This window comes from Crocuta crocuta, unplaced genomic scaffold, assembly GCF_008692635.1.
Source record: "Crocuta crocuta isolate KB4526 unplaced genomic scaffold, BGI_CrCroc_1.0 scaffold619, whole genome shotgun sequence".
Taxonomy (NCBI): domain Eukaryota; kingdom Metazoa; phylum Chordata; class Mammalia; order Carnivora; family Hyaenidae; genus Crocuta; species Crocuta crocuta.
In genome coordinates, this window is record NW_027533395.1 from 3,379,117 (window position 1) to 3,407,040 (window position 27,924).

At 39.7% G+C, this 27,924-nt stretch overlaps 1 protein-coding gene across 1 annotated transcript in view; it reads right to left on the reverse strand.

Moving 5' to 3' along the window:
* The window catches only part of CFAP43 (cilia and flagella associated protein 43), a 105,676-nt gene extending 88,467 nt beyond the window's left edge, over window positions 1–17,209 (reverse strand). The window contains exons 1-5 of the mRNA XM_077748466.1: window positions 17,145–17,209; window positions 15,724–15,977; window positions 10,497–10,593; window positions 5,854–6,021; window positions 3,105–3,255 (exon numbers count right to left, since the gene is read on the reverse strand). Of these exons, the coding sequence (XP_077604592.1) occupies window positions 3,105–3,255; window positions 5,854–6,021; window positions 10,497–10,593; window positions 15,724–15,977; window positions 17,145–17,209 (735 nt within the window). The remainder of the gene's footprint in view (window positions 1–3,104; window positions 3,256–5,853; window positions 6,022–10,496; window positions 10,594–15,723; window positions 15,978–17,144) is intronic.
* Window positions 17,210–27,924: the final 10,715 nt, after the last annotated feature.

The following is a 27,924-nucleotide window of genomic DNA, read 5'->3' on the forward strand; positions in this document are numbered from 1 at the left end:
TGATAATTTTTTAAATGGATATATTGATTTTGGTCAATGATTGATCTATTTCATGCCCTCAGAGCCTTGGAGTGTTGAACAATAAATACTGAATTAATAACCTGGCCACCCTATGGGCCAAAATAGGGGTGCAAAACCACCCAAAAGGATTAAAGTACTGCTGATTAGTGACATGTTTGTGGTGTATAATTGAGATTTGACTGATAGGGTTGAGTTACTCACTGAATGTCATTATTTAATCACAATTATTTAAGTTTCTTGTGTGGGGGGGCACCTGGGTGGCTCAGTCAGTTGAGTGTCAGACTTCAGCTCAGGTCATGATCTCACGGTTCGTGGGTTCGAGCCCCGTGTCAGGCTCTGTGCTGACACCTAGCTCAGAGCCTGGAGCCTGCTTCAGATTCTGTGTCTCCCTCTCTCTGACCCTCCCCTGTTCATACTGTCTCTTTCAGAAACAAATAAAACATTAAAAGTAAAATAAGATAAAATAAAAGTTTCTTGGGTTATCTTGATGACATCTAACCTTAAGCTACATATTACAAAGGGACAGACTTTTATCTGGTACGGCAATGGGCTGAAAAATCTTTTAAAAACTCCACACATATCTGGTTCACACACCAGTTAATCTATGTGTATGCAACAGAAAGTGAGGATTACAACTTGGAATTTTCTGTCCTTAAAATGTTAAACTAGTATTTTGTGTGGCTTTTCTTACTTAAGATAAATATGTTCTGTGCCACTGAAAAATGAATGTGATATTATATGGATTATGTGAGCAGAAACAAGAATTTTAAATTCTAAAAGTTCTAAAAATGTTAAAAGAAAAATGTGCCAATAGTGTTTAAAAATATTTGTTGATAATACCACCCCATTGTTCAGCTCTCTGGAATCATAAATCAAAAATTTTGATCACTTAATAACTGAACATGAAAAATTTGAGTCCAACTTATTATTGCTTTAGAAAATGTAAGCATCCAGGAGTGCCTGGGTGGCTCTCAGTCGGTTAAGCACCCCAACTTCAGCTCAGGTCACGATCTTGCAGTTTGTGAGTTCTCACTGCCCCTTTCCTGTGCATGGGTGCCCTCTCTCCCTCTCTTTCTTAAAAATAAATAAACTTAAAAAAATTAAAATATCAAACCCTAGCATTAAAATTCTGTTTTCAGGGGCACGTGGGTGGCTCAGTCAGTTAAGCGTCTGACTTCAGCTCAGGTCATGATCACACGGTTCATGGGTTCGAGCCCCACGTTGGGCTCTGTGCTGACAGCTAGCTCAGAGCCTGGAGCCTGCTTCAGATTCTGTATCTTCCTCTCTCTCTGACCCTCCCCTGCTCATGCTGTCTCTCTCTCTCTCAGAAATAAATAAAAACATTAAAAATTACATAAATAAAATAAAATAAAATTCTATTTTCAGAAAAAAAGTTAAAATTTACTGAGTATAAAAGTCCTAGGAAAGAAAAATGTCTGTTTATTATCAGAATTTTTTTAAAAAATGGTGACTCCACATTTAAGTACTTACTGAAGGCATTTCATAGCATTTTTCAAATAATAAAGACAGGTGCCTGAATTTTACATATTTTATGTAGGGTTCATCCTGCTGGTGCAGATGTGAAAGATGAGGGCTCCTACAGACATTTACTGCAGAAGAAGACTCAAGGTAGTTGAAAATGTGGGTTTCTAGGCATCAAATACTAAACATAGAAATATTTTTTCAAGTTGTAAACCTTGATGGTTCATCTATTTGTATTTACTTTGCTGCCCCATTGTGGCTGAGTGTGGTGGTGTTTCCAAAGCTAGGATTTGTCCTATTAAAAGGAATTGGTCGTTTTCAGTACTGAAAAAGTGAGTAATTGTCATCCTTTAAAGGACATACTAAGAGCATACACAACCTTTTCTCTCAGTTGCCAGAAACTTTTAATAAACTAATTGCCACATTGAATTATTTTAAACACCTACATCTTAATTCTCTTCGGTGGTCAAAAACATTTGGAAGCTTCACTTCCTTCATCCTTGGCTTGGAGCTTTTAACTCAATCACTAGGCTTAGCAGAAGGAGCTCCTCACCTTCATGCCAAGGCCCCTGCATGTGCTCCCCACCTACCTCTTGACCTGCATCCGCAGGTCCCCCTCATTTACTGTGCTGTAGCCACCATGAGTTTTCTTAGCTCTTCAAACACACTGATTTATTTTCTTCCCCCAGGGTCTTTGTACATACAGCACCTCTGACTGAACATTCTTGACCCTGTTTATAGCACTGAGTCTCCTTGTCCTTCAGGTCTCAGTGTAAATGTCATCTCCCAGTGGCCTTCCTTGACCACTGTTAATCTCTTCCTCACTTCCATCTCCTCCCCCGTTTATCCCATTATAATAATTATTACATTTTGCAATGATTTAATGTATCTCTTTATTTGTTGATGTTTTTGTTGCTGTTGCTGTTGCTCTGTCTCCCTGATAGAATATAAACTCCAAAGGGTAGAGATTATGCCTGGTTGATCATCATGTGATCCCATTGCCTAAAACAGTGGCCTGCTACATAGAAGGAGCTTGATAAATATGTTGGCTTGAATGAGTGTGTAGCTGTTAATAAACTCCCTTCAGAAACTTCCTTCCATGGCCTTGTTCTCTCTCAGATTTGTTCTTACATCGGTGATTGTTCTTTCTCAGACTCTTCTACTAACTTTGAACTCTTAACAAATCAGTTTCCTCTCTGGCTCTCTTGCTTTTCTCTCCTTTCTATCATCCCTCCCCTGCTCCAGTGCTCCACTATTCCCTCCATGGTAATGACTCTGGCTTCTGTGTTTCCAGCCCTGCCTTCTACACCCCAGCAATAGATCTGCTTGCCCAATTCCCACCCGGCCCCTATATCTGGATGCCTTTCCAGCACCCCAAATTCAATATGTCCAAAAATGACATCAGATCCGGGCTCTCTGTTTCTATGATCAGTACCATCATCCTCCCAGTTGACCAAACTCAAAACTCCAGAGACTTCATTTCTCATGGTCTCCAGGGCTAATCTGTATTAAAAACGAGGATGATCCTCTCTATCCTGCATGTCTTATGAGATGGTTATGAGAATCAGATAGGCAAACAGGAAGAGGTGCCAGGTAATTACCCTGAAGGTTTCTGCCTCTTCTCCTACTAGCCCAGCAATGGCGGACAGTGGGAGCACAGGTCCATAGATAAGATCCTTGGGCAACGAGGTGGGGAAAACTACATCTGTTTCATTATAAAATGACCCATCTTCCATAGGTAGTTTTATTGGCCTTTAGGAAAAAGAGAAATCAGAATAATTATTAACAAAAACTAGTCACGATGCTGTAGCTACTACATATTGGTGACAAATAAGGTGGGGAGGTATTGCAACTTATAAAAAATAAATAAGCAACCAAACCAGATAAACACCAAATAGTAGACTTAAAAATATATATCACAAAAGGACAAGTTATATAGTTATAAATTAAGCACACAGGTATTTTCAAAAGTTTTCAAAGTTAATATCTAAAGCAGGAATTGTATAGGCAGGGGTTAGGCAGACGATGCACAGCCAGGTGGGGGACTATGGCAAATGCGAAAGTGTGTTCCCTCCAAAAGGTGGTAGGTGTCACTCAGTTCCAGCCAAGAGGGCCTATTGAGAATTGTGGTTCCAGAATTTCAAGAGACTATCATAATCTGGATATTTATGAGGAATCTCTGAAGTACTAAATATTGGCAATTAATTCAAATAAAAATCAATGTGGGCCAAAATAAACATACAAATCTTCCTTGATTTATGATGGAGTTATGTCCCAATAAAGCCATCCTAAGTTGAAAATATCCGAAGTCAAAATGCATTTCATACATCTAATCTACTGAACATCACAGTTTAGCCTAGCCTCCTATAAATGTGCTCAGAATACCTATATTAGTAGGCAAACTACATTAGCTGCTAACCTACAGTTGGGCAAAATCATCTAACACAAAGCCTATTATTTATTTATTTATGTTTATTTATTTATTTATTTTGAGAAAAAGACACAGACAGAGAGGAGAGGCAGAGAGAAGGAGAGACAGAATCCCAAGCAGACTCCGCACCATCAGCGCACAGCTCTATGTAGGGCTCAAACTCAAGAACCTGTGAAATCATGACCTGAGCTGAGATCAAGAGTTGGATGTTTAACCAACTGCACCATGAAGGTGCCCCCACAAAGCCTGTTTTATAATAAAGTGGTGACTATCTCAAGCAACTTATCTAGTATTATAATGAAGGTAAAAAACAGAATGGTTGTAAAGGTGCGGGAATGGTTGTCAGCGCACAGGCTGTTTACCCTGCGATCACGTGGCTGACTAGAGGCTGCAGCTGCCACTGCTTAGTATCTTGAGAGAGTATTGTGCCACGTATCTCCAGCCTGGGAGAAGGGCAAAACTCAAAATATGCAGTATGGCTTCTATTGAATGTTCATCACTTTGGCAATTATCCCAAAGTCAAAAAATCTGAAGTAGAACCATCCTAAGTCAAGGACCATCTGTACATGCAGGTTGTGTTCAGCTACCTTTGCAAACACCAATATCAAGAATTCATTTTCAAATCTACAATATGTCTACTTTTAATCCATAATATGGCTATAAAGGGGTGTTTGAAGAATTCATGGTTTTATGCATTAAATTTAAAACTTCCTTGGTTATATTTTATGAATGATAAATAATTTTAAAAACTGATATGTAAAAATAGTACCTACTGTTTAAATAAAAGACTTCAATGTTTTCTAATCCTGTTGGCTTTCTGAATCAGGACAATCCACTCACTTTGCCTCTCACTTGCAGTTTATAGAAAAGTCACAACTCAGCATTCAGAACTAGAAGAGAATATTCAAGGCAAGCAAAGGGAGAAAATACTGGGACAAATGACTTGCCCACCTTGGCAAGGATTTGATAGAGACATTACCCATTTTATGAACGTCTCTGCCTAGAGACAGATTTGACTATTCACTGGGTTCTTATAAAAGTGAAATTGAGACATAAAGGGTACCAAACAGAAAGAGGTGTCTTTTTTAGGGTTCCATTTAGAAAACTCTACATTTTTCTTAAGAAGGCAATTTTTCAAAAATTGCAATTTCAAGGATGTACATATCCAGCATCAACTATAAAAGTGAAATTGAGACATAAAGGGTACCAAACAGAAAGAGGTGTCTTTTTTAGGGTTCTCCATTTAGAAAACTCTACATTTTTCTTAAGAAGGCAATTTTTCAAAAACTGCAATTTCAAGGATGTACATATCCAGCATCAACTTAGTCTTTGACTCTGTGGAATACATTGAGAACAGTCAGTTCAGAGGCACCTTGAGTCTTTAAACTTTCTTTAACAAAGGCACCTTTATCATCAGCTATTACCAGGACATTGGTTATAAAATTTCTTTTTGACCCAGTTGTATTTAAGCAGGTAATTCCCATTCCTCCACTCTATGCAACTACCCTTTTGTTTGTAGATTATGTGAATGAAAGTATAAACCATATGCTTTCCATATCTAAATTTTTGAGATTCTAGTTGGACACCAAAGTAATAGGAGCAAAGATTCATAACCATCCTTTTTTTTTTTTTAATAAATAGGCATGTTTTGAAATAGTAAGGGAAATCAAATTAAACCATGTTGGAAAAAGCTCAAGGATGACTTGATATTTAAAAGAAATTCATTGGGAAATCAAGTCATAAAGAATCCTTTCAAAATGCAAGTAATCACTCCAGGGGAATTATATATGTAGAAAGATGTTACAGCTTAAGATGCTTAATATGTACATATAAAGCCAGTTAATTCATCAAATTGATGCAATCACATCACATGAATGCAAACTAAGACCAGCACTTTGTTGTGTAACTAAATCTCTTACTTTGCTTTTAAATAATGCTCCTGGTTGCTTTTTTCAATGGTCCACACAGTCACTGCACTTGGACTTGATAAGCACAGCTGGTGCCAGTTCATAGGGTTAAAAGTCATGTGGCTTACATCCACACCAGGTTGTGACTTCTTGCACAAAATGACACTTGATTCCCAGTTCCTTAGAGAGAAATTGTGTTTGGTAAAAAATAATTCATTTAATTTGACATCTTGAGACCATTTTTTATCTAATTACATAAAGTGAGTCTCAATTTATGATTTTTATTTAATCCATATAAATATCAAATTTATTAATAATTATGCCATACCCTTCTAAGAAAGCAAAATAACTGTATGTTGTGAAACTATTACCCTGTCATGTGCTATCAAGGCTATTTTATCTTATTAAATTTGAATTTAACTCATCCAAATCTAGAAAATGGAATATATCATCACACTTGTTGAAGTGTCTAAATCTCAACATCCTATATATGAATACTCCAGATTGATCTGTAATATACACATTGATACCAATTGATCATTCCCTGAATTTTAAAAATCATGGTACTAGTACTTTAAAATATTTCATTCATTTACCCATTTGAGAGACGATCCTGAATCCCTACCATGGGCAAGGTCTTCTATTAGATGAAATGGGAGGAAAAAATAAATGTGAACTATCTACTCCTCCAAGGAGTTAGCACTCCATTTGGACTTCTGACTGGGAAATGGAATTAATATTTACTGAGCTCACCTTGCCTTCTGGCACCCTCCTGCTCTCACCTCCTTCACCTCAATCACAAGTGTTCTGTCCCTCATGTCAGCCATTTTCTTACTGGTATCACTGGTTCCCTGAATCTTTTGACTTTCCGCCTCAGATGCCTGGATAAAACATCAACCCTGATGGATACAACTGAAAGCCCAGGATGCTGGAGACATTGGAACAAAGATCACAGGACTGTGTGTGTCCACGACATTATAAATTAATGGCTACTGTCCCTACTAGACCTCAATAACCCTTGGATCCTGCTGTGTTTCTGAAGTCCATTCTCTCCCATTTTTAATATTCTCCATTCTTCTGAAGTGTCCAACCTCTCTACCTCTTTCTTCCTCGCTGTGAAGAGATCCCATTAAGAAGATAGAGGCTATCACCTGGAAATTCTCCCCAAATTTCTGCTATCAAGCAAAGTAACCTGTCAGGACATGCATCTTACTTTCCTTCTCCTCCCCTGTTACAGAGGAAGGCATGTCCTTCCTCTGACCTAAGGCTAATTTCACCACCTGTGTATGAGGTCCTTGCCTTTTTAAGAACATTGGTTTTTCCATTATTCATTCTCTTCTACATCTTCAGACTCTCCCTCTCTCCTGACTCTTTCTTGTCAACGCTTAAATGAAGTGCTCATCTGTGCCATCTTTTAAAAAGGCTTCCCTCAATCTCAAACTTCCATATCTTTCTGCCCTCCCCTGTGAGCCAAACTCCTTGAGTTGTTCTAAAACCTCTGCCTCCTCTTTCTCACTCTGGCTCTCTGTCATGCCTGGATACCTGCTCCCTGTCACTAGCACTAGTCACTGACACAGTTCTCTCCAAGACCCACCAATATCCACCTTCATCCTAAATCTAACAGGCAGTTCTCATTCCTTGTCTAATTTAACCTCTTCAGGATTTGACTCTGCTCATAAACCTTCTGGAATGTCTCTTAGAATCTCTGTCACACACCTCTTAGGGGACATCTCATGCCTCTCACTTTCCCACTGTTTGGGGCCTTGAGCACCTGTTCTGCTTAGCTGACTCAGTGGCTGTCTAACTGTGTAGGCTTTGACAAACTTCATGTAGGCACACCATACCTGTGCCTCACATCATGCTTGTTCCACATACCCAGAGTTTCCTATGAGGTTTCTCTTCCTCTTTCAGATCCTTTTATTGGTGCCCCTCTAGGTTCAGCCCTAGGTTCTTTTTTAAGTGTTCTTACCCACTTCCAGCATTTTGAATACCACTTTAACAACTCCCACACTTCACCTCTCTCTTGAGCTCCAGTCCTGTATATCTGTGGCAGAGGCATCGTGTTGCTCAAAATGTCTTCTCCATTTCTGTGACTAAAAGAACTCCTAGTTTCTGTGACAGAAACTGAACCTAAATCCTAACTGATATATCAGTTGCCCCGACTAGATATCTCCAATGATTTATCTCAGGCACCCTCACCTCAGCTTGTCCCAGCTGGTCTTCCCCCATTGCTTCTTCCAATTTCCCTCTATGTCCTGCACATCTTTCTGAGATCCACCATAATGACCACAAGTTGTCAAAGTCACATCTCTGGGTAAAACCCTCAACTGTCCCTCTCCCTAAGCACCACGCCCAACATTCAGTCACCAAGTACCATGGTACTGCCTCTTAAACACACCTTCCAAATCTCTCCACCTCCCTCTGTCCCTACTCCCACCACCCTATTCCATGACACAGTCACCTCTCACCTGGACCACCAAAGCCTACTAATTCATGGTCATGCCTATTTCCCTCCAATATACTCTCCATGACATGGCTAGAAGGAGGCTTCTTACACACAGATCTGCTCATGCCACATCCCTGCTTATAACCCTTTAACAGCCTCCCATCACCTTTAGGATAAAGGATGTGCCTATTAGGATGGCTTAGGCATAGGGTGAATATTCTCCTGGTTAAATTATTAACAACACCCCCTCTCACTCTCAAAAGTGTCCTGACTTGCATGATAAATTACATGGTCACTTATTTATAAGGCTGCTCATGAGCCAGCCTCAAACTGACCGCCCAGGCTTACCTCTCATGACTAATTTCTGGTTGCCATCATTATGATCTCTTAGTTAAATCTTCAAACTTGCCATATTTTCTCTGATCTCATGGTCTTTGCACATGCCTTTCCTCTGTTTAGAATCCTCTTCCTTATCTTCTTCACAAGGTTGATTCCTACTTATCCTTTAAGTATTGCTATAGGTTGAATTGTGTCCCCCCATGTTCATTTGTTGATGTCCTATCAGTACCTCACAATGTGACTGTTTCTGGAAATAGGGTTTTTAGTAAGTTAAATGAAGTCACTTAGTGTGGCCTTATTCCAAAATGACTAGTATCCCTATAAAAAAGGAAAGGGGAAACTTGGAGACTAATGTATATACAATGAGAACACCATGTGAACATGAAGACAGTTATTAACAAGCCAAGGAGAAAAGCCTAGAACAGATTCTCTCTCATAGCTCTCGGTAGAGTCCAACCCTGCTTACACCTTGATGTTAGACCTCTAGCCTCCATAACTGTGAGACAATAAATTTCTGCTGTTTCAGCTACTCAGAAGTGCTTTGTTAATGGCAGTCCCAGAAAACTAATATATCCATTAATAGGTTAGTGGATAAACAAACTGTAGTATATTCATTCTATAAGGAATGAAGTACTGATACACACAGCAGCATAAGAAAATGTCAAAATAATTATGCTGCATGAAAGCCAGACTCCCCCACCCCAAAAGATGAGTCCCCCATAATTGATGAGTCCCTGTATATAAAAATTCTAGAAAATACAAACAAATCCAGAGTGATAGAAAACACATCAGTGGCTGCCTGGACACAGGGGCCAAGGGTTGGGGCAAGGAAGATGTAAGTGTATGTGTGGAAGGGCTGATAAGGAAAGATCTGAACAAGCATAAGGAAACTTTTGGGGGTGATAAATATATTTGTTATCTTGATTATGGTGATGGTTTCATGGGCGTGTACACAAGTAAAAACTTATCAAATGATACTTTATATATGAGTTTTTTAATATGCCAAATATGCCTCAATAAAGCTGTTTTAAAAGAAACCGCATAAACTAAATGTGGTTCTCTGAACCTAGATTATTATATTTTTGCGTAAGAAATGCCAGTGTGTAAGGAGTATCTTCAGTCATTTCCTGAACAGTCTGTACTTCCCCTTAAAAGAAAAACTCCCTGCAATGGGCGCCTGGCTGGCTCCTGCTGGGAGCATGTGACTTCATCATTGGGATGTGGGCTTGAGCTCATAGTGGGCATAGAGATTACTTAAAAACAAAATATTTTAAAAAATATTTTTTAAAAAAGGAAAACTCCCCCTTGTGGAAATTTATATGATGGATGGAAGAGTGAGTACAGCTTTGAAACTAGACACATGAAATGACCCAGCAAACACCACAGATGTGTCTTACCCACAGGTATTTCCCACACAGCTGGCAAATGTGTTGTAATGTTCCACTCTCTGAACATGTAACTGTTCTAATGGCTCTAAAAACAATTACTTCAAATTGAGCTCTAATATAGAGAACATCTTAAATTCATCATTAGTGGAAAATACACAAACAACTAAAAAAACCAGTTGCTACCATTTATTTGAAGGAAAAGATGAAACTTTATGCAACTGTCATTCCTTAGCCAACAAAGGAAATATTACAACACATTAACACAAAGAGAATGGTGATAATTTTACTCTCTATTAGCTTTTGTCCTGCCAAGTTTCATGCCTAAAAGTAGCGACTATATTAAACTTTATGATCAACACTTTTATTCTTTCCATTTTTTCCTTGTTTCAGATTTTGCACACATCTGTCCTTTAATAAAATCCAGAAAGACAAGATTAAAATGTAATCCAGTGAAAGGAACACTACAGCATGCTGTGACTTACCAAATGGCCAGTTCAAATTCTGGGAGAGAGGAGTAACTAGCCAAGTAGGTGCCACAGTAACTGAACGAAAGTAAAGTGTAGTCCAGAAGAACACTGCCTAAAATTTAAAATCCGTTACAAGGATTTAATGATTGTGTTCAGATTAACTACAGTCTTAGGGTTTATTTCCCTTATCTAATGATTTTCACATAATTCAAAAGCATTCAGCTCTGGGAATAACAGACCTAGTAGCTAATTTCTAAGACTATGAACAGAAAGCTAAGAGCAAAGTTAAAATTCCTTTTTTTTTTTTTTTAACAGAGTTGGGGTGCTTTCAGCTGGGAAAGCATGCAACTCTTGATGTTGGGGTTGTAACTTTGAGCCCCATGTTGGGTGTAGAGATTACTTTTTTAAAAAAAAGAAAAAAATTAAAGATCTTAGAGTAAATTAAGACCATTAGGTACCGTCCCTAGACTTCGATCAGAACCAAGTGTACCATGTATGCCCTACTGTAATTTGAGATGACCCAAGAACTATAACATGCCCTATAAATATATGAAACTGTAATTAGAAAAGTTATTCAAACAACTTTAAATACTTTGGGGAGTTGTAAACATTCTAGCTTACTTCCATATCTCTATACCTTGGGCCACACCAGGACCCTTGCTTAATATCTTCCATTTCTTGGAATGATTATAAAAAGTTCTATCTCATTTGTCCCTGTAGTTGAAGACATGAAACACGATTTTTAAAACTTTAGTAACAATGTGTTTAAAATGTGTATCATGAGGATGCTAAGACAAGGAAGTGTCTGTTTCTGCCCTCCTGTATATAGAGATCTGGTTTCCCCACCATCTCTGCTGTCCTTCAATGTGGTTCCATAGGTACAAGTTCTGCCCTTCATGTCTTTTCCACATGAGTATCTCTATCGCTAGTTCTCTGTACTTTTCGTGGTTGTTTCCTGCTTTTTTTGTCCTTCTCACTTTAACTGACCAGAATATAATGCTAAACTTTGTCATTTATTGAATTTATTTAGCACAGTCCGATCAACAAAGAAAACTTGTATTTATTGAGCACTCAATGCAAAAATAAAAAGTTTTTTGTGGGATAGAGGCCTCAATAGAATAATTTTCTATCTTTGCTATAGACATTTCTTCCCATCACTGAAGATTATTCATTTTATATTTTATTTTAAATTTTTAAAAATGCATGGTGTTTGAATATTTTAAAAAGTTGTAAATGTTCATTTATTTTTGAAAAAGAGAGAGAGAACTCGCATGCACAATTGGGGGAGGGGCAGAGAGACAGGGAGAGGGAGAATCCCACACAGTCTTCACACTCAGCGAGAAGCCCAAAGTGGTGCTTGATCCCACAACTCTGGAATCATGACCTGAGCCAAATTCAAGAGACTGACACTTAACCAAATGAGCCACCAGGTTCCCCTTTCCCCCAATAAAAAGCTTTACACGAAAATATATCCTCTGTAATCTCACTACCAAATTTGGTAAATTTCTGGCATTTTCTTCTGTGCTTACTTGTCAATATACATTTTTTCCTTAAATAAAACTTTGAAAAAATATACAACATTGCTTTTTATAGCTATAACAATCATGGTTTAAATATTATATATAATAATAATTCATTTTAAAAACTTGGATCATACAGTGTTACTCCTATTGTTTACATTATATTGAGCATTTTGTCATTAATAATTCTTCAAAAATCTATTTTAAATGCTTATATAATACTCCTTTATGGGATGTTTTAACATATTTAACCATATTCATATTACTGGAGATGGAGGTGGTTTCCAATTTTTGCTATTATGATTACTGCTTTAACTCCTCTGCACACACATCTCTGACTTCCTGATTTCCTTAACACTGAATTTTAGTTCCTCAATTAAGTTTAACTGGGTCAAATATGGTAACATTTACTTCCCAGTAAGATCGTATCAATTATTCCCACCTTGAGCAAGAAATGGGATGTGGGGGGGGGGGGTTCCTTTTTGTTTCATAAATGCTCTAAAAATACCTGACCATATTAGTTCCAAATATCTTCCTCAGTTTATTATTTGCCTTTTAATTTTCATGGTATTCTGAATGTTTTTAAGTTTTAAATTTGGATGCAACAACAGGTCCATTTTCCTATTTTTAACTTTTTCTTTTGTGTGAAAAGTTCCTTCTCATCCTGAAATCATTTCAATATTCTACTATATTTTCTCCTGCTGTTCAAATGGGATTGCTGTTTATACTGAACTCTTATTTTTATCTGATATATGTTTTGATGTTCAGTATAACATGAGTATCCAATTTGATACTTTTGCTCAAATAGGGTTTTTTTTTAAGATTTATTTATTTATTTAAATAATCTGTACATCCTACACGGGGCTTGAACTCATGATCCTGAGATTAAGAGCTGGATGTTCCACTGACTGGAGCCAGCCACCCCTCAAATAGTTTTCCTAGCACCACTGCTGAACAATCTATATTATCTATTTTAGGGGAGGGAGGGCAAAGTATAGTTCCTCATATACTTAGTTTTTATATTTTCTAAGCTTGTTCCCAGTCTTCAACTCTTCCACTGATGTGGTAATCCCTACACCAATATCACACTCTTAATCACTATTGCATAATGTTAAAAGGACCTCTATCTTGCCATCATTCTCTTTCCAATTATTCTCATTCTCTACTTTTTGTTCTACTGGAAGAACTCTGGAATCATTTAAGTATTCTTTGCTTTCTAAAACATGATAAACTTAGGAATTATTTTCTATCAACTATGTAATAACTAGGCTTTCCATTCAGGAGTATATCTCTACATACTTAAATAATTTTTTTAAAGTTTTTTTAAAATGTTTATTTTTATTTTTGAGACAGAGAGACAGAGCTTGAGCGGGGGAGGGGCAGAGAGAGAGGGAATCACAGAATCTGAAGCAGGCTCCAGGCTCTGAACTGACAGCACAGAGCCTGACGTGGGGCTCGAACCCATGGACCGCGAGATCATGACCTACGCTGAAGTCGGCCGCCCAACCAACTGAGCCACCCAGGCGCCCCTATACTCAAATAATTTAAATCAATGATATTTTTGTAGGTTTCATTGAGGTTACTCACATTTATTCTTGAATCATTTCTAAGTATTTAAATCATCTAACTAGGTGAATATTTTGAAACCAGCATCTGGGGTGCCTGGGTGGCTCAGTCAGTTAAGCGTCTGACTTTGGCTCAGGTCATGATCTCGCGGTCCATGGGTTTGAGCCCTGCATCTGGCTCTGTGCTGACAGCTCAGAGCCTGGAGCTTCCTTCAGATTCTGTGTCTCCCTCTCTCTCTCTGCCCCTCCCCAACTCGTGCTCTGTCTCTCTCTGTCTCAAAAATAAATAAACGTTAAAAAAAAATTTGAAACCAGCATCTTACTGAGCATTCTATTATTAGTCCTAGTACACCACTGTATTACCCATGATCTTTTTTCTATAGCTATAATTTTTGTTTCATATTTTGTTGCATGGCTAGAAATTCCAGGCTGATATTAAATAACTGTGGTAATGACAGCTATCCTTGATGACTTACTCATAATTTTATTGTGAATGCCTTCAGAGTTTCATTATTTAATATAAATGTTGGCTCCTGGTTTGAATTTTTGAATTAACTTTTAATTGCTTTGACAGGGCTACAGTCAAAGTAACAAAGTTGGGGAAATTTTAAAGATGAAGAGGAGTTACGGTCCATATAGACAGTATGTATGAATGGGTGATGCTTTAAAAGTTGTTTTAATCTGTTGAGGACACAAATTTCCCCACAAGTAAAATACTATAAATTATAATGAAATTCCGTGACTTAACCCAAAGACTTATTTGACCAAAAGTCTAAAGAACTAAGACCAGTCTCAAGCTCTCCTGGGCTCTCCATGATGTGTTAAACGAGGGAATCATTAGATGGAAACTCTAGTAAATGTACAGCAGCCCATTGTGGGTCAGATTATCTATGAATAAGTCAATAATAATAAATGGTGGATAACAGTGACATATGTGTGTGTGATACTCATTCATATATTATATGTCATGTTGACAAATATATTAATATTATATATTATAAAACTTCATTTATTATCACTACAGCCTTAACAATAGATACTACCATTATCCCCGCACCTAAGGAAATTGACGCTCAGAGACTTTATAACTTGTATAACATCAATTTACTTGAATTTTCAATAAATCATAGAAGAAAAAAAAGTGTTCTGGAAAAAGGTTTCAAACTGTATTTAGTGCTGTAATAGTCTTCTATCTCAGTGCTTCCCAAGTTTAATGTATGTATGAATCACCTGGAGAATGTTACTAAAATACAGATTCTGGGGGCACCTGGGTGGCTCAGTCGGTTAAGCATCTGATATCGGCTCAGGTCACGATATCACAGTTCATGGATTCGAGCCCCATGTCATGCTCTGTGCAGACAGCTCAGAGCCTGGAGCCTGCTTCAGATTCTGTGTCTCCCTCTCTCTCTGACCCTCCCCTGCTCACGCTGCCTCTCTCTCTCTCTCAGAAATAAATAAAACATTTAAAAACATTTTAAAAAAATAAAATAAAATGCAGATTCTGATTCAGTAGCATGGGAGCAGTTTCTGTATTTATAGGAAACCTAGGTGATGCCAACATTGAAGGTAAACAGACCACAGGCTTTGAGTAGCAAGGCTGCAGTCCACTGAATTAAATTCTCTGTGATCAGCCCGATTTCTACTTTTAAAATGTGTATTTTTTGTGTGTGTGTGTGATTTTTCTTTCTTTCTTTTTTTTTTTTTACAAATAGTTTATTGTCAAATTAGTTTACACATAACACTCAGTGCTCATCCCCATAAGTGTCCTCCTCTATGCCCATTTAAAATGTGTATTGTAGGGTGCCTGGGTGGCTCAGTCGGTTGAGCGTCTGACTTCAGCTTAGGTCATGATCTCACAGTTCATGGGTTCAAGCCCCGTGTCGGGCTCTGTGCTGACAGCAGCTCAGAGCCTGGAGCCTGCTTCGGATTCTGTATCTCCCTTTCTCTCTGACCCTCCCCTGCTCATGCTGCCTCTCTCTCTCTCTCTCAGAAATAAATAAAACATTTAAAATGTTTATTATAAAAGCAAAAACAAACAAACAAACAAACAAACCCTAACAAACTAACAAACCAAAAACACCCTTCATTTGTAAGAACTAGGTTTGGTCACATAAAGAAATCCTTCAGTTATGGCAGATTAAAAGTCTTGCAGGTTACCTTTTAATTTGGTCCTTCTGGTCAATCCAGGAAAGTTGTATATGTAGATGAGAGGTTTTAGCCTCCGGTCGGAAAAAGCCACAACTTCATAAGGAACGTTAGTTGCCACAACGCCCACAATTCCATTCATACACTGAAGTACAGTCTTTTTCTTGGTTTCAATATTAATAAATATTACAAAATTCCCACAAGGGTAGCAAATGGTGTTGTCGTTGACAAAATGAACATTTTGCTTAGGGAATCCTTGCACCCATCTTTGGGGAAAAAACATGTCACCATCAATACAATACATTTCAAACACTTTTTTTTTTTACACAAACCAAACAAAAGAGCATCACAATATTTGAAACGCATCCCTTCTATTCTTACCCCCTTTCTGCCCCAATCTCTAACATAAAAGAAGGCATATGCTGGCTGTGAGACCAGTGTGGAGGCAGCCTGGGATTCTCTCTCTCCATTTCCTTCTCTCTGCCTACCCCGATTCGCGTGTTCACTCTTTCAAAACAAGAAACTTTTTAAAAAATAAGCTTTAAAAAAACAACTTTGAATAATAAGGCAGCCTACTTTGTGGTTTTGAGTCAAGTAGAAAACTGTTTCTTTACCAAGATGAAGTGTATACAGCTGTATTTTAGACGTAAAAAAAAAACCGGATAGAATGCAGAACATAAACAGAATTAAGTCAACATGAATGAAAAGGTTAGCACACAAAAGTAACATATTTCTAAGCAGAGAATGCGCGGTAGGTGTGTGCTAGAAAGAAGGAGAGTCTGATTCGACTTTTACTTAAATATTAAATATATGCTTAAAGATGTAGGGGAAGGCAGAAGTGCAATGGTTTGGTGAGAGACTTCGACTGGGGGTACAGGATATTGAATCAAATAGTAACAGTGCAGGTAACACTCAAGAATGTAGAAGGAAAGAAATACCAACTTATATCTGTGCAGCTGTTTATGCTTTTCAAAGACCACTAAAAATGCAAATAACTGCAAAGTTAGTGCATAGTAGAAGGAAGGGATTGACGACCCTAATTTAGGGAAAAACCCCAAGGATGATGAGGACAGGATGGCGGGTGTGAGTCGGAGGGTGGTTATGTTTGAAAGGTCAGGAGAAAACGGAATACTGAGTCAGAAAGAGGAGGCAGAAATGAAGAGTGGAGGAGAGCAAGCGTGGATAAGCAAGAAAGGGGAGGGTCGCAGAAAAATGAGGGGATGCAAACAGTTGGAGATGTGGTCATTAAGAAGTCACACAGAGAGGGAGTCTGCAGGAGGGCGCTTGGGGAGGGGAGGGGGGTAAAGGACAAGAGCTCGAAGTTTCCGGGAGAGCAGGTCTAAAGAACGCGAGGAAGAAAAGGGTAGGGAGGGGGCTAGGTCAGAGGGAGGTTTCCGAGACACCCGGCATGCGCTGGGCGGAGGACGCCGCACCTCACAGACAGGGACGCGCCGACGGGGGCGTAGGGGTTCTCCTCGCGCTCCCGGCTGTGGGCCATGGGCAGGTGTGTCTCAGCCTGGCCCTGGGCAGGAAATGCCCGAGCCCCTCTGGGGTCTGCAGACGTTCCTCTGAGGTGCTCTGGGGCAAAGCGTCCGTTGTTGCCACGGTATCCAGGAGACTGTAACCCCTGCTCTCATTGGCTATTCCCTGTGTGCCTGCCTCCTTACGGACCTAGCGGATTGGTGGAAGTGCTGCCGCGTCTCAGCCAATGGGAGAGCGGTGAGCTAAGAGTGGGGCGGACACTTAGGAGTGAGTACTGAGTGCCCCTTGCCCCGGGCAAATAATTACAATATTAATAAATATCAATAGCAGAATTAATATTGTATGCACCACGAAGACATCGTCTCATGCGCAACGCAGACATTATTTCATTTACTCTTCAAATCGCATATCAGCCTCATTTTATAGATAAGCAAAGTGAGGTAAGAATGCAAGAAGTAACTTGCCTAAGATTACAAAGTTGAGCGGGACTTAAAACCAGGTATTGGTATTGTCTAAATTTAGAGCTCCAAGCCTTTAATTACTATATTACACTCTCAAATAGACCCTCCGTACCTCAAGGAGGCACACAGCTCCAGGAAGTAACTCGATCGAAAGGCCAACATCTTGTCCTTGTTTCTTCCCTTTCCCTTCATATCTTTTTTCCCCTTTCTTCCTTTCCATTCCTCTCCTCCTCCCCTTCTCTCCCTTAGGTCTTTCTTCCCTGTCTTGCCACCTTCTCCCCTTCATTTCCTACACAAATATTTACTGAGTATCTCCCGTGCATGGTGCGAGTCACTTGAAACAAAATAATGAGCAAGAGAAAAAATGTAGTCCAGGAAAAGGAAAGACATCCACAGCATTACACAAATATAGAATCATAGGTTGAATTAAGAAGAAACGGAGCATGATACTGTGATCGCTTATGCTGAGGTCCTCACCTAGTTGAATGGGCAGAGATGATTTCTGTGCGCATGTGCCATTTTCACTGAGAGCTGATGAATGAGGAGTTATTGCTNAACAGATTGGATGAACTGGGAAGGATAATTGTGATTGGAGCAGAGGGAGATGAGAAGAAAATACTGAAGATGAGGCTGGAGAAGGAATGAATGATCAGGTAAAGGCCAAGTTGAGAATTCTTTTTCTCCTAAAAGCCAGTGCAAACCCATTAAATAACTTTAAGCAGGAGAATGACATGATCAGATTTATGTTTATAAAAGATTCTGGCTGCAGGAAGATTATCACTTGACTAAGAGAATAGGGAGAATAGAAATAGAAGACATGTTAGGAGCCTAATGGTCCCGACGGGTTAAGTAAAGCAGGATTTTCGGACTCACCACTGTTGGCACTGGAGGGTTGGTGGGGAGTGCATGCCGGATGTTTAGCAGCACCCCTGCCAGTAGCATGTACACAGTTGGGATAATCAAAAATGTCTAGGGGCACCTGGGTGGCTCAGTTGGTTAAGCGCCTGACTCTTGATTTTGGCTCAGGTCACCATCTCATGGTTTGTGAGCTGGAGCTCCACATTGAACTCTGCGCTGACAGTGTGGAGCCTGCTTGGGATTCTCCCTCTCTCTCTCTCTCTCTCTCTCTCTCTCTTTCCCGCTCTCTCTCTCTGACCCTCCCCCTCTTTGCGCACTTTTGCTTTCTCTCGAAATAAATAGTAAACTTAAATAGATGTTTATGGGTATTGTTAAATGGCCGTGGGGGTAAAATCACCCCTAGTAAAAACCAGTCATCAGTCAATGTATTAAAAATTACTTTAGAAGGTAAAAATCTATAGGATTTGGTGTTGGATTGATAAAGAGGGGTAAAAGAGAAGGAAGAATCAAGGATGATCTTGGATTTCTGATTATCATAGTCAGGCAGAGTGGTACCCTTCATTGAGATGGGGTGAAGAAGGATCAGAGACGTGTGTTTCTGCTCTAAAGAATTTTTTTTAATGCTGAAATGGAAGACAAAACACATGCAGTGCTTAGTGTTACAGAACTGCACAGAACTGGGTGACAAAATCCCATATTTCTCAGTCACAGAGGGAAGTGGCATAAAGAAAAGTAAAGCTTTCCCCTCTGGTAATTCCTAAACTCTGGACAGTTTCTGCTGCCACTCCCTCACTAGTTGGCTTCTTTGTGTTTTGACGAGCCCACCCTCCAAACATAGCTTTAACTACAACCTGAGCATTTTATTTTATTTTTTTAAGTTCATTTATTTTGAGAGACAGAGAGAGTGGGTGGTAAAGGGGCAGAGAGAGAGAGAGAGAGAGAATCCCAAGCAGGCTCTGCACACTGTCACTGAGGAGCCCAATACAGGGCTTAAACTCACTAACTGTGACATGACCTGGGTCAAAATCAAGAGTCAGATACTTAACCTACTGAGCCACCCAGGCCCCCCTAACCACAAAGTGAGCATTTTAAAGCCAACACCAGAGAAGAATGTGATGAGGCAAATCCTGCCACTGCTTGCAGGGTAAATAAATGGTAGGTAGAGGATATAAGGCAGGCAGGAAGTGTATACTCTGGAAAAGAGATACTGACCAGGCTGGCATCAGCCATTACCCTGGAAACCCTGAACTTGCCCAGTGTTAGAGCAAAAGAGAAATGGAATGGAATTAAACTGGAAAAACCAATCTTATGGCTATCTTACTGCCAGAAACCCTGACTGGAGTTTAGATTTTAAAAAAAGTCTCCAGCTAGGTTTCTGGGATATCTTGTTGATATTCAGGAAGAGACACCCTAATCTCTGTACCATCTCAGTTACAGGAAGATGAGTGACCTTTCTTAGTCTGGAGGGGGAAATCTAAATCTTCCCAGAAAATGGACTGGTAGGGGTAAATCAGGAATCTGTTCCAGTGCTCACTCTGAAAGATTTACAGATAGTAGGAACAAAATCTTTCTCTAGAAACAAGTTCTTTCTCTAAGCAGTGACCCCTACGAGCGGCCCTGAGTATCTTAAGGTGATAACCAGTATGTCCCATTATTTGGGGGAAGCATCCAACCCCTCCACCAAGTACAACCTACCCCTCTCAACTCCCCTTCTCCTTGCAAATCTCCACCCTACCACCATTAGACTAGTCCTGGAAAAAGTAAGCCTAATCCTCAGCATTAGGCTTTATACCTTTGTAGAACTCAGCTCAATGCTCCAAAAGAGCAGTGGTCAATTCAAGTTCATTGAACCCTAAAACCAAAACTTGTTCACAACCAGCCACGGAACAACAACAACAAATGTTTGTTTCCCACTAAGAGATTGTTTCATTCCTGGCTTCTCTTGGGTCCTAGCCAAACTATCTGAAAGATGAATTTTCACTAAGGTTTTCATCCACTAACTAGGTTTTCTAGGATCATTTAAACATGGGAAAAGATTATACAGCATACTGGAAAGCATTTCATTACATAGATGAATAAATTACCTCTAGCATATTAGCTAATTGTTTGCTTTTTGTGAAAGATAGCAATGTTTATACGAAAAGTTGAAAAAGCAAGAAATGAATATTGTTTCTCTGGGTAAAAAGAAATGTAAATAATGAGTGTTTTTAAGGTAAAGGAATAACAATTTGCAATAGGAAGTAGCTTATCTTTTGGTAATTGGCCCACTTTATAATAGTGATGATAATAAACCACAATTTCTTGAGCTCCTTTATTTGTAGAGACTTCGTAAAATCTGGATCTTCCCAACAACCATGGTATAGAGGAAACTGGAGTTAGGAGAGTTGAAGCATGTAACTCAAGTTTGCACACATGCTCTGCCCAGATTTCCTCTCCAATCAGCTCTAAGAACAGCAAACTCCTTTCTGCCGCTGCTCAGCATCTGCCACACTTTTATGAAACATGTATTGTTTTATCCCTATTGCTTAGACATGGAAATTGAGTCCCAGAAAAGTTAAGAATTTTGCACCGAGTATCACAACCTCAAATGGATTTGAACCCAGGTAGATTTAATTATGTGAAAGAACCCTTCTTTCCAGACATGTGCAGACTTGAAATTTTAAATCAAATTGGGCATTTAACTTGAATTGAGCATTTTTCCAGAAGAAGAAAAATAGAGACTCCTTCATAATTCCCAGAAGTTTTAGAATAAAGAATATGGGACCAGGTTACATTTTTATGGAAATTCTGAGCCAATTAGTAAAAATGGCTAAATGTTATTATTTTGTGCATTTAGTCTAACACATTTAGGTTTATTTTCACATTTCAAATATTTTGGTATTGTACGTAGAACATAGCCTTATGTTTACATTTCATGTCCCAAGTTGCTTACCTTGATCTTGATGCTGAAATAACTACATTTGGTTGTAACATGGAAGGATTTGTAATCAACATTAAGTAAATAATACGCAGGATATAGAGTGTTAGACAATGCTCTAAAGAAGATGACTGAGAAATTTAGTTAGTTTAAAGGGGGCAGGTAGATTTTCACATCAGGCCCATCTGAATTCCACAGCAAGAATATAAACAGACGCTTGTAAGCCATTTATCCAAGTATTTTAAATGATTTATTAAAATTTAAAAGTTGGAGTGCCCGGGTGGCTCAATTGGTTAAGCATCCAACTCTTGATTTTGGCTTGGGTCATGATCTTGTAGTTTGTGAGTTCAAGCCCCTCATCAGTGCAGAGCCTGCTTGGGATTCTCTCTCTCTCCCCACCTCCTCTGCCATGCCCCCACTTGCACTTGCTCTCTCTCAAAATACAGAAACTTAAAAAAACAAAAAAATTAAAAGTCAAAATACAAATTACAAGAATCAAAATTAAAAATTCAAATCAGGGGGCACCTAGGTGGCTCAGTCAGTTAAGCATCTGTCTGACTTCGGCTCAGGTCATGATGTCATGGTTTGTGAATTTGAGGCCCGCATGGGGCTAACAGCACAGAGCCCACTTAAGATCCTCTGTTACCCCCTCTTGCTGCCCCTCTCTACTTATGTGGGTGTCCTTTCTCTCTTGCGCTCTCTCTCAAGAATAAGTCAACATTAAAAAATTCAAATCAGGATTTTAAAATGAAGTCAAAATTGTCATTTCATTATCATAATTAAATCTCTTAAAATATATTATATCAAAAATTGTAATTCTAATGCTCAGTATGCATCTAGTCAAAGTGAAGAATTGGTGTCAGACTCCAACATGTTTCATCTAGACCTATGTACATAAATAAATGTAGGCATAATAAGGTTTGTATTATATTGTAAACCATTCCTCAATCTCACATGTTACTATTGCCAATACCACAGAATTTCATGAAGACCCATGGACCCACAAATTGGAACCCAAGAGAAGTAAGAAAATAGTCACTTGACTCTACTGGGAAAGAGTCCTTAGTTATGAGAGCAGCCTAATGCATTCATACTCTTAGCAGCGAAGGACTAGACACATTTATTATCTGTCTTTTCTTGTATCCAAGCATTTCTGCCACTCAGATCTTCCTTACACTCCTAAATAGCTTCTGCCTTAAATAGTCTGGTTTTTAGGACCTGGGGCAACAGTGGAGAAACCGGGGGCGGGAAGAGGGTTAGTCACTAAGGCAGATCTTTAGGGTTGCCATGGTTCTGCGAGAATGTGGAGTGCTGTATCTTGCACGCTGCAGGTGTGGGCTCTCTAGAGCCTGGGGTCCCTGGCAGGGGCACTCCTTGCTGTGTCTGTGGATGGTACAATGTCACAGATGTCTGACAAACTATGTAATGAAAGATCAAATAGTGTAGGAGGAAAGCTTTGTGGGAGATGATAGAAGGGGAAAGCAGTGGAATTTATAAGAGAGATGATAGGGGCGCCTGGGTGGCTTAGTCGGTTAGGCGTCCGACTTTCGCTTGGGTCATGATCTCGCGGTTCGTGGGTTCGAGCCCCGCGTCGGGCTCTGTGCTGACTGCCAGCTCAGAGCCTGGGGCCTGTTTCGGAGTCTGTGTCTCCCTCTCTCTCTGGCCCTCCCCTGCTCACGCGCTCTCTCTCCTAGAAATAAATAGAAATAAAAAAAATATATAAGAGAGATGATAAAAACATTACAGTTTAACAAAAAGTCAGGATGTTACCCCTGCAGAAGGTACCAGGCTGTGGAGAGCATGGAGATGGGCTGGGGGAGGCTTCCAAGGTTGCCTGGGGCCTTGGATTCCTGGCAGTTTTGCAGAACACTGATATCTATGGACTCTAACATGAACTTCATTTAAAGAAATCCGGGGGCCATTAATAGACAAAAACAAATCAATTTGCCTTGTGCCATAAATATCACTTAAAATAGCATTTTTGAAGAGTTTTTGAAAAGCAAGGTTTACCATCATTACATATTCAAAATTTGAGTTTGGATGTCCTTTTAAAAAGCTTCAAGGTTCATCCACATTAAACTCACCATTGTATCTTCTCATAAAAGTAAAAGCTTAAAAGCAGTAAAATCCATCAGTACATTCCATTTTATATTCTTTCATCTGATTTCCCTTCCATTTCCTTTGCCCACAGGGTCTTTCATATTCATGATACCTTAAACTAGCAGCAAAGAAGTGGTGCTTTACAAAAAAATACTTGTTCTGTGGCCATATGTTTTTACTGGTAGAAATCTGGCATGACAAGTTTAGAATTGGATACTTCATTGTATTCTATGACAAAAATTTGAGTCCAGAATGAGAAAGTGAAGATGAAGTGGTGAAAATACATATTTGAATTCAGATTATACTCTCAGAGGCTATGTGATTTAGAGAAAAGAGCCCCCAGCCTAAAAGTTTATGTTCTTATTCTATCTTGCTTCTCACTAGGTATGTGATAGCTGGAAAAACCAAAACACTCTGAAACTTAACTTCATCATCTGTAAAGTGAATCTGATATTTTCCCCTGCCTGCCTTCACAGGGTTCTTTATGAGGATCAAATAAAATGATATACATAAAAATTACTTTATATAAAATGTATATAAAATACATATAAATGTATATAAAATATTAGATGGTCCTTACATAGTTGCAAGTGGTTTCCCTCAACTACTGAGCCTGGGAAGGATGGTGATTTATATGCACACTGCAAGCAGGCAATGCATAGATTACTACTGTGAGCTAACTCTAAGAAGGAAGAAGATTATCAGGTTCTCTTATATTGTTCATTAGCATTGGTAACACGTTTGTGCTCTAGAGCAGTTATGGGTTGTAACACCTTAGCCATTTGTAGGATTTGTTTACTAAGTTGTGACCAACAGTTTTTTGTTACTGAAAGAACATCAACAGAAAATTTAACAAAGCATCCCACATGGTAGTGTAAATAATGTCTCAGGTGTGTGTGTGTGTATTTGATCACTTTAAAAATGTATTTTTTGGGGCGCCTGAGTGGCTTAGTCAGTTGAGCGTCTGACTTTCGCTTAGGTCATGGTCTCGCGGTTCGTGGGTTCGAGCCCCGCGTCGGGCTCTGTGCTGACTGCCAGCTCGGAGCCTGGAGCCTGTTTCAGTCTGTGACTCCCTCTCTCTCTGACTCTCCCCTGTTCACGCTGCCTCTCTCTCTCTCCCTAGAAATAAATAAAACATTAAAAAAATAAAAATAAAAATGTATTTTTTGGGGCTCCTGGGTGGCTCAGTCAGTTAAGTGTCCAACTTTAGCTCAGGTCATGATCCCGTGGTTCATGAGTTCGAGCCCCACATTGGGCTCTGCGCTGACAGCTAGCTCAGAGCCTGGAGCCTGCTTTGGATTCTGTATCTCCCTCTCTCTCTGACCCTCCCCTGCTCACGCTGCCTCTCTCTCTCAGAAATAAATTAAACATTTAAAAAATAAAAATAAAAATGTACTTTTTCCTTTTAAAAAGTCACTATGGTAGAGGTAACTGTGAGCAAGACATACTGGATTTCATCAAATTTCAGATAAAAATTATTAAGGGGAAAAATCTACCAAAAAATTACAAAAGAATCCTTTCCCATCACTCAGAATTTTTATTTTATACTTCTTGAAAGTGGTCTTTAAAACTTACGTTTTTAGGGGTGCCTGGGTGGCTCAGTCGGTTAAGCGTCCAACTTTGGCTCAGGTCATGATCTCTCGGTTCATGGGTTCAAGCCTCGTGTTGGGCTCTGTGCTGACTGCCAGCCTGGAGCCTGTTTCAGACTCTGTCTCCCTCTCTCTCTGACCCTCCCCTGCTCACACTGTCTCTCTCTCTCTCTCTCTCTCTCTCAGAAATAAAACCATTTTTAAAAAATTAAGACTTACATTTTTATCATAAAAGAACAAACTTTTCCAGAAATAGATTTTATCTATTCTGGCTCACTCAGTTAACCGTCCAACCCTTGATTTTGGCTCAGGTCATGATCTCGAGGTTCCTGAGATCAAGCCCTGAGCTGGGCTTTGCCTGGACAGCGTAGAGTCTGCTTGGGATTCTCCCTCTCTGCCCCTCCCAAATAAATAAACATTAAAAAAAAAAAAAAGAAATAGGTTTTTATCCTATATTACTCTTGTGTAAGTATAAACAAGAAAGTACAGGGGCACCTGAGTGGTTTAGTTGGTTATACGTCTGACTTCAGCTCAGTTTGCGAGTTAGAGGCCCTCATCAGTGCTGACAGCTCAGAGCCTGGAGCCTGCTCCAGGTTCTGTGTCTCCCTCTCTCTCTGCCTCTCCCCACTCATTCTCATTCTCTCTCTCTCTCTCTCTCAAAAATAAATGAACATTAATAAAAAAAGAAAATAGAAATGACGTGATAAGATTTTCCTACAACTTGTTCACTTTTACAACCTAGCTCTTTTGAATAATTTTTCAAATCAGTCATAGGTGTTCATTTACCCCACCTCACCTGCCACCACCATCCCCCACCCCGCACATTGTCCTCTGTGCCAATAAGAGCATTTCTTTTAATAATGGAACAAGAGTGTCCACTTATTATCTCTGGGATTTTCTTTCAAGCCATTCACATCCACCCTGCAAGTTCAAGCACAAGCAATAACATCCATGTCAGGACTGCACCCAGCCTTATAGTAATTTCAAGATAGAGCCCAATTTTCACAAGTGTTCAAAGGTGGAGAAATGTACAGCTTAGAATCAATGAAATATGGCAGTAGTTAAGAGATCAGATTGTGATGTTTGCTCAGAATCAAAAAACCCGTTCCAACATTCAGAAGTATGTTGCTGTTGGAAAGTCACTTAATTTCTGTCCCTGAGTTTCCTCATCAATGAGATGGTAATATTAACAGTATTTAATTTAATTTAATTTTTATTTAATTCTTCACGTTGTAAGAATTAAAACTTTTTCATGTAGAACATTTAGCAGACACCAGGCAGGCAGAATGCATTCACCAGATGGAATTATCTCCTATATGCTATTTTACATTTTCATTTAACATTATACCTTGAACATATTTCTGCATCAGTATATATAGAACTACTTCATGCTTTGGGGGAGGAAAATTTTTTCTGTATCCTTCTAGATTCTTTTGGCTGGTCTAAGAATTAAATTGACATAGGAAAGATTAATAGGAGAAAATCAAATTTAATTACATCGTTTGGGGAATCCACACAAACATGAAAGACTCCGAAAATAGGCAAAATAAGGTAGATATGTCATCCTGAACTGAGAAGAAGGGGGTAGGGATCTGAGGCTTTAAGGGAAGGAGGAGACAATTTACAGAAAGATGAAAACAAGCAAATGCTTGGTAAACAAATGTTTGCTGAGCCATACAGAAATAAGAGACACAGAGGAATTTAAAAAAACAGACTTTGCTAAGTTTCTTCCTGTCTGCCACAGCTCGTTCATTTTATACTGTTATTTATGATGATAGCTCCCTTCCTGGAACAGGTCCTTCAAGTAAATTCTTTTAGGTACTCAGGGGGAAGTTCAAAGGTTCTTCCTGAGCCTTCTTAGAAATAACCAGCCTAAAATAATCCATATGCCAAACATATTTTGGGGTGGCAAAATTTTCTCCTCTACAATACCTTTCAAGGGTAGTTAGGGGGGCACCTGGGTGACTCAGTCGGCTGGGCGTCCGACTTCGGCTCAGGTCATGATCTCACCGTTCGTGGGTTCGAGCCCCGCGTCGGGCTCTGTGCTGACAGCTAGCTTGGAGCCTGGAGCCTGTCTACTGATTCTGTGTCTCTCTCTCTGTGACCCTCCCCTGTGCACGCTGTCTCTATCTCTCTCTCAAAAATAAATAAAACATCAACATTTTTTTAAAAAAGGGTAGTTAGGTTGGGGCCACCTGGGTGGCTCAGTGGGTTAGGCAGCCAACTTGGGCCCAGGTCATGACCTTGCCCTTGCCCTTTGTGAGTTCCAGCCCCACATAGGGCTCTCTCAACACAGAGCCCGCTTCCGAGCCTGTCTCCCTCTCTCTGCCCTTCCCTTGCGCACGCCCTCTATCTCTCAATTCGTTTTTATTTTTTACCTGTCCTTATAAAAAATCAATTTGTTTCTTTCTTTTCTTTTTTCTTTTTTGATCCTCCATGGTCTGTGTTGTAGCTTCACTGCCTCTCACTCGTCAGAAACCTTATAGACACGATACAGGAAAATCAAATCCCCCTCTGCCCCCGACTTGCCCTGGCATGTCTGCAGTCATTTTGGCTCTAAATGCTTTGGATGTTCCAGACCTTTGCCCCGTGCGGCGGTCGCAGCAAGCGGAAGTGCAGGGCTGGCTCGACCACCCCGACGGCGTCGCCTCTGCGTTTTCTAAACGGCCCGGGCAGCGAAGCGTTTCCGCAGGGCCTTGAACTCCCGCGCGCGCAGAGGTCCTTCGTCAGCGGCCTCCCGGGGCTGTGGCGCCTGCACGCACCTGGGGGCGGCCGCGGCCGTGGCCCCACAGGTCGCTGGCGTCCA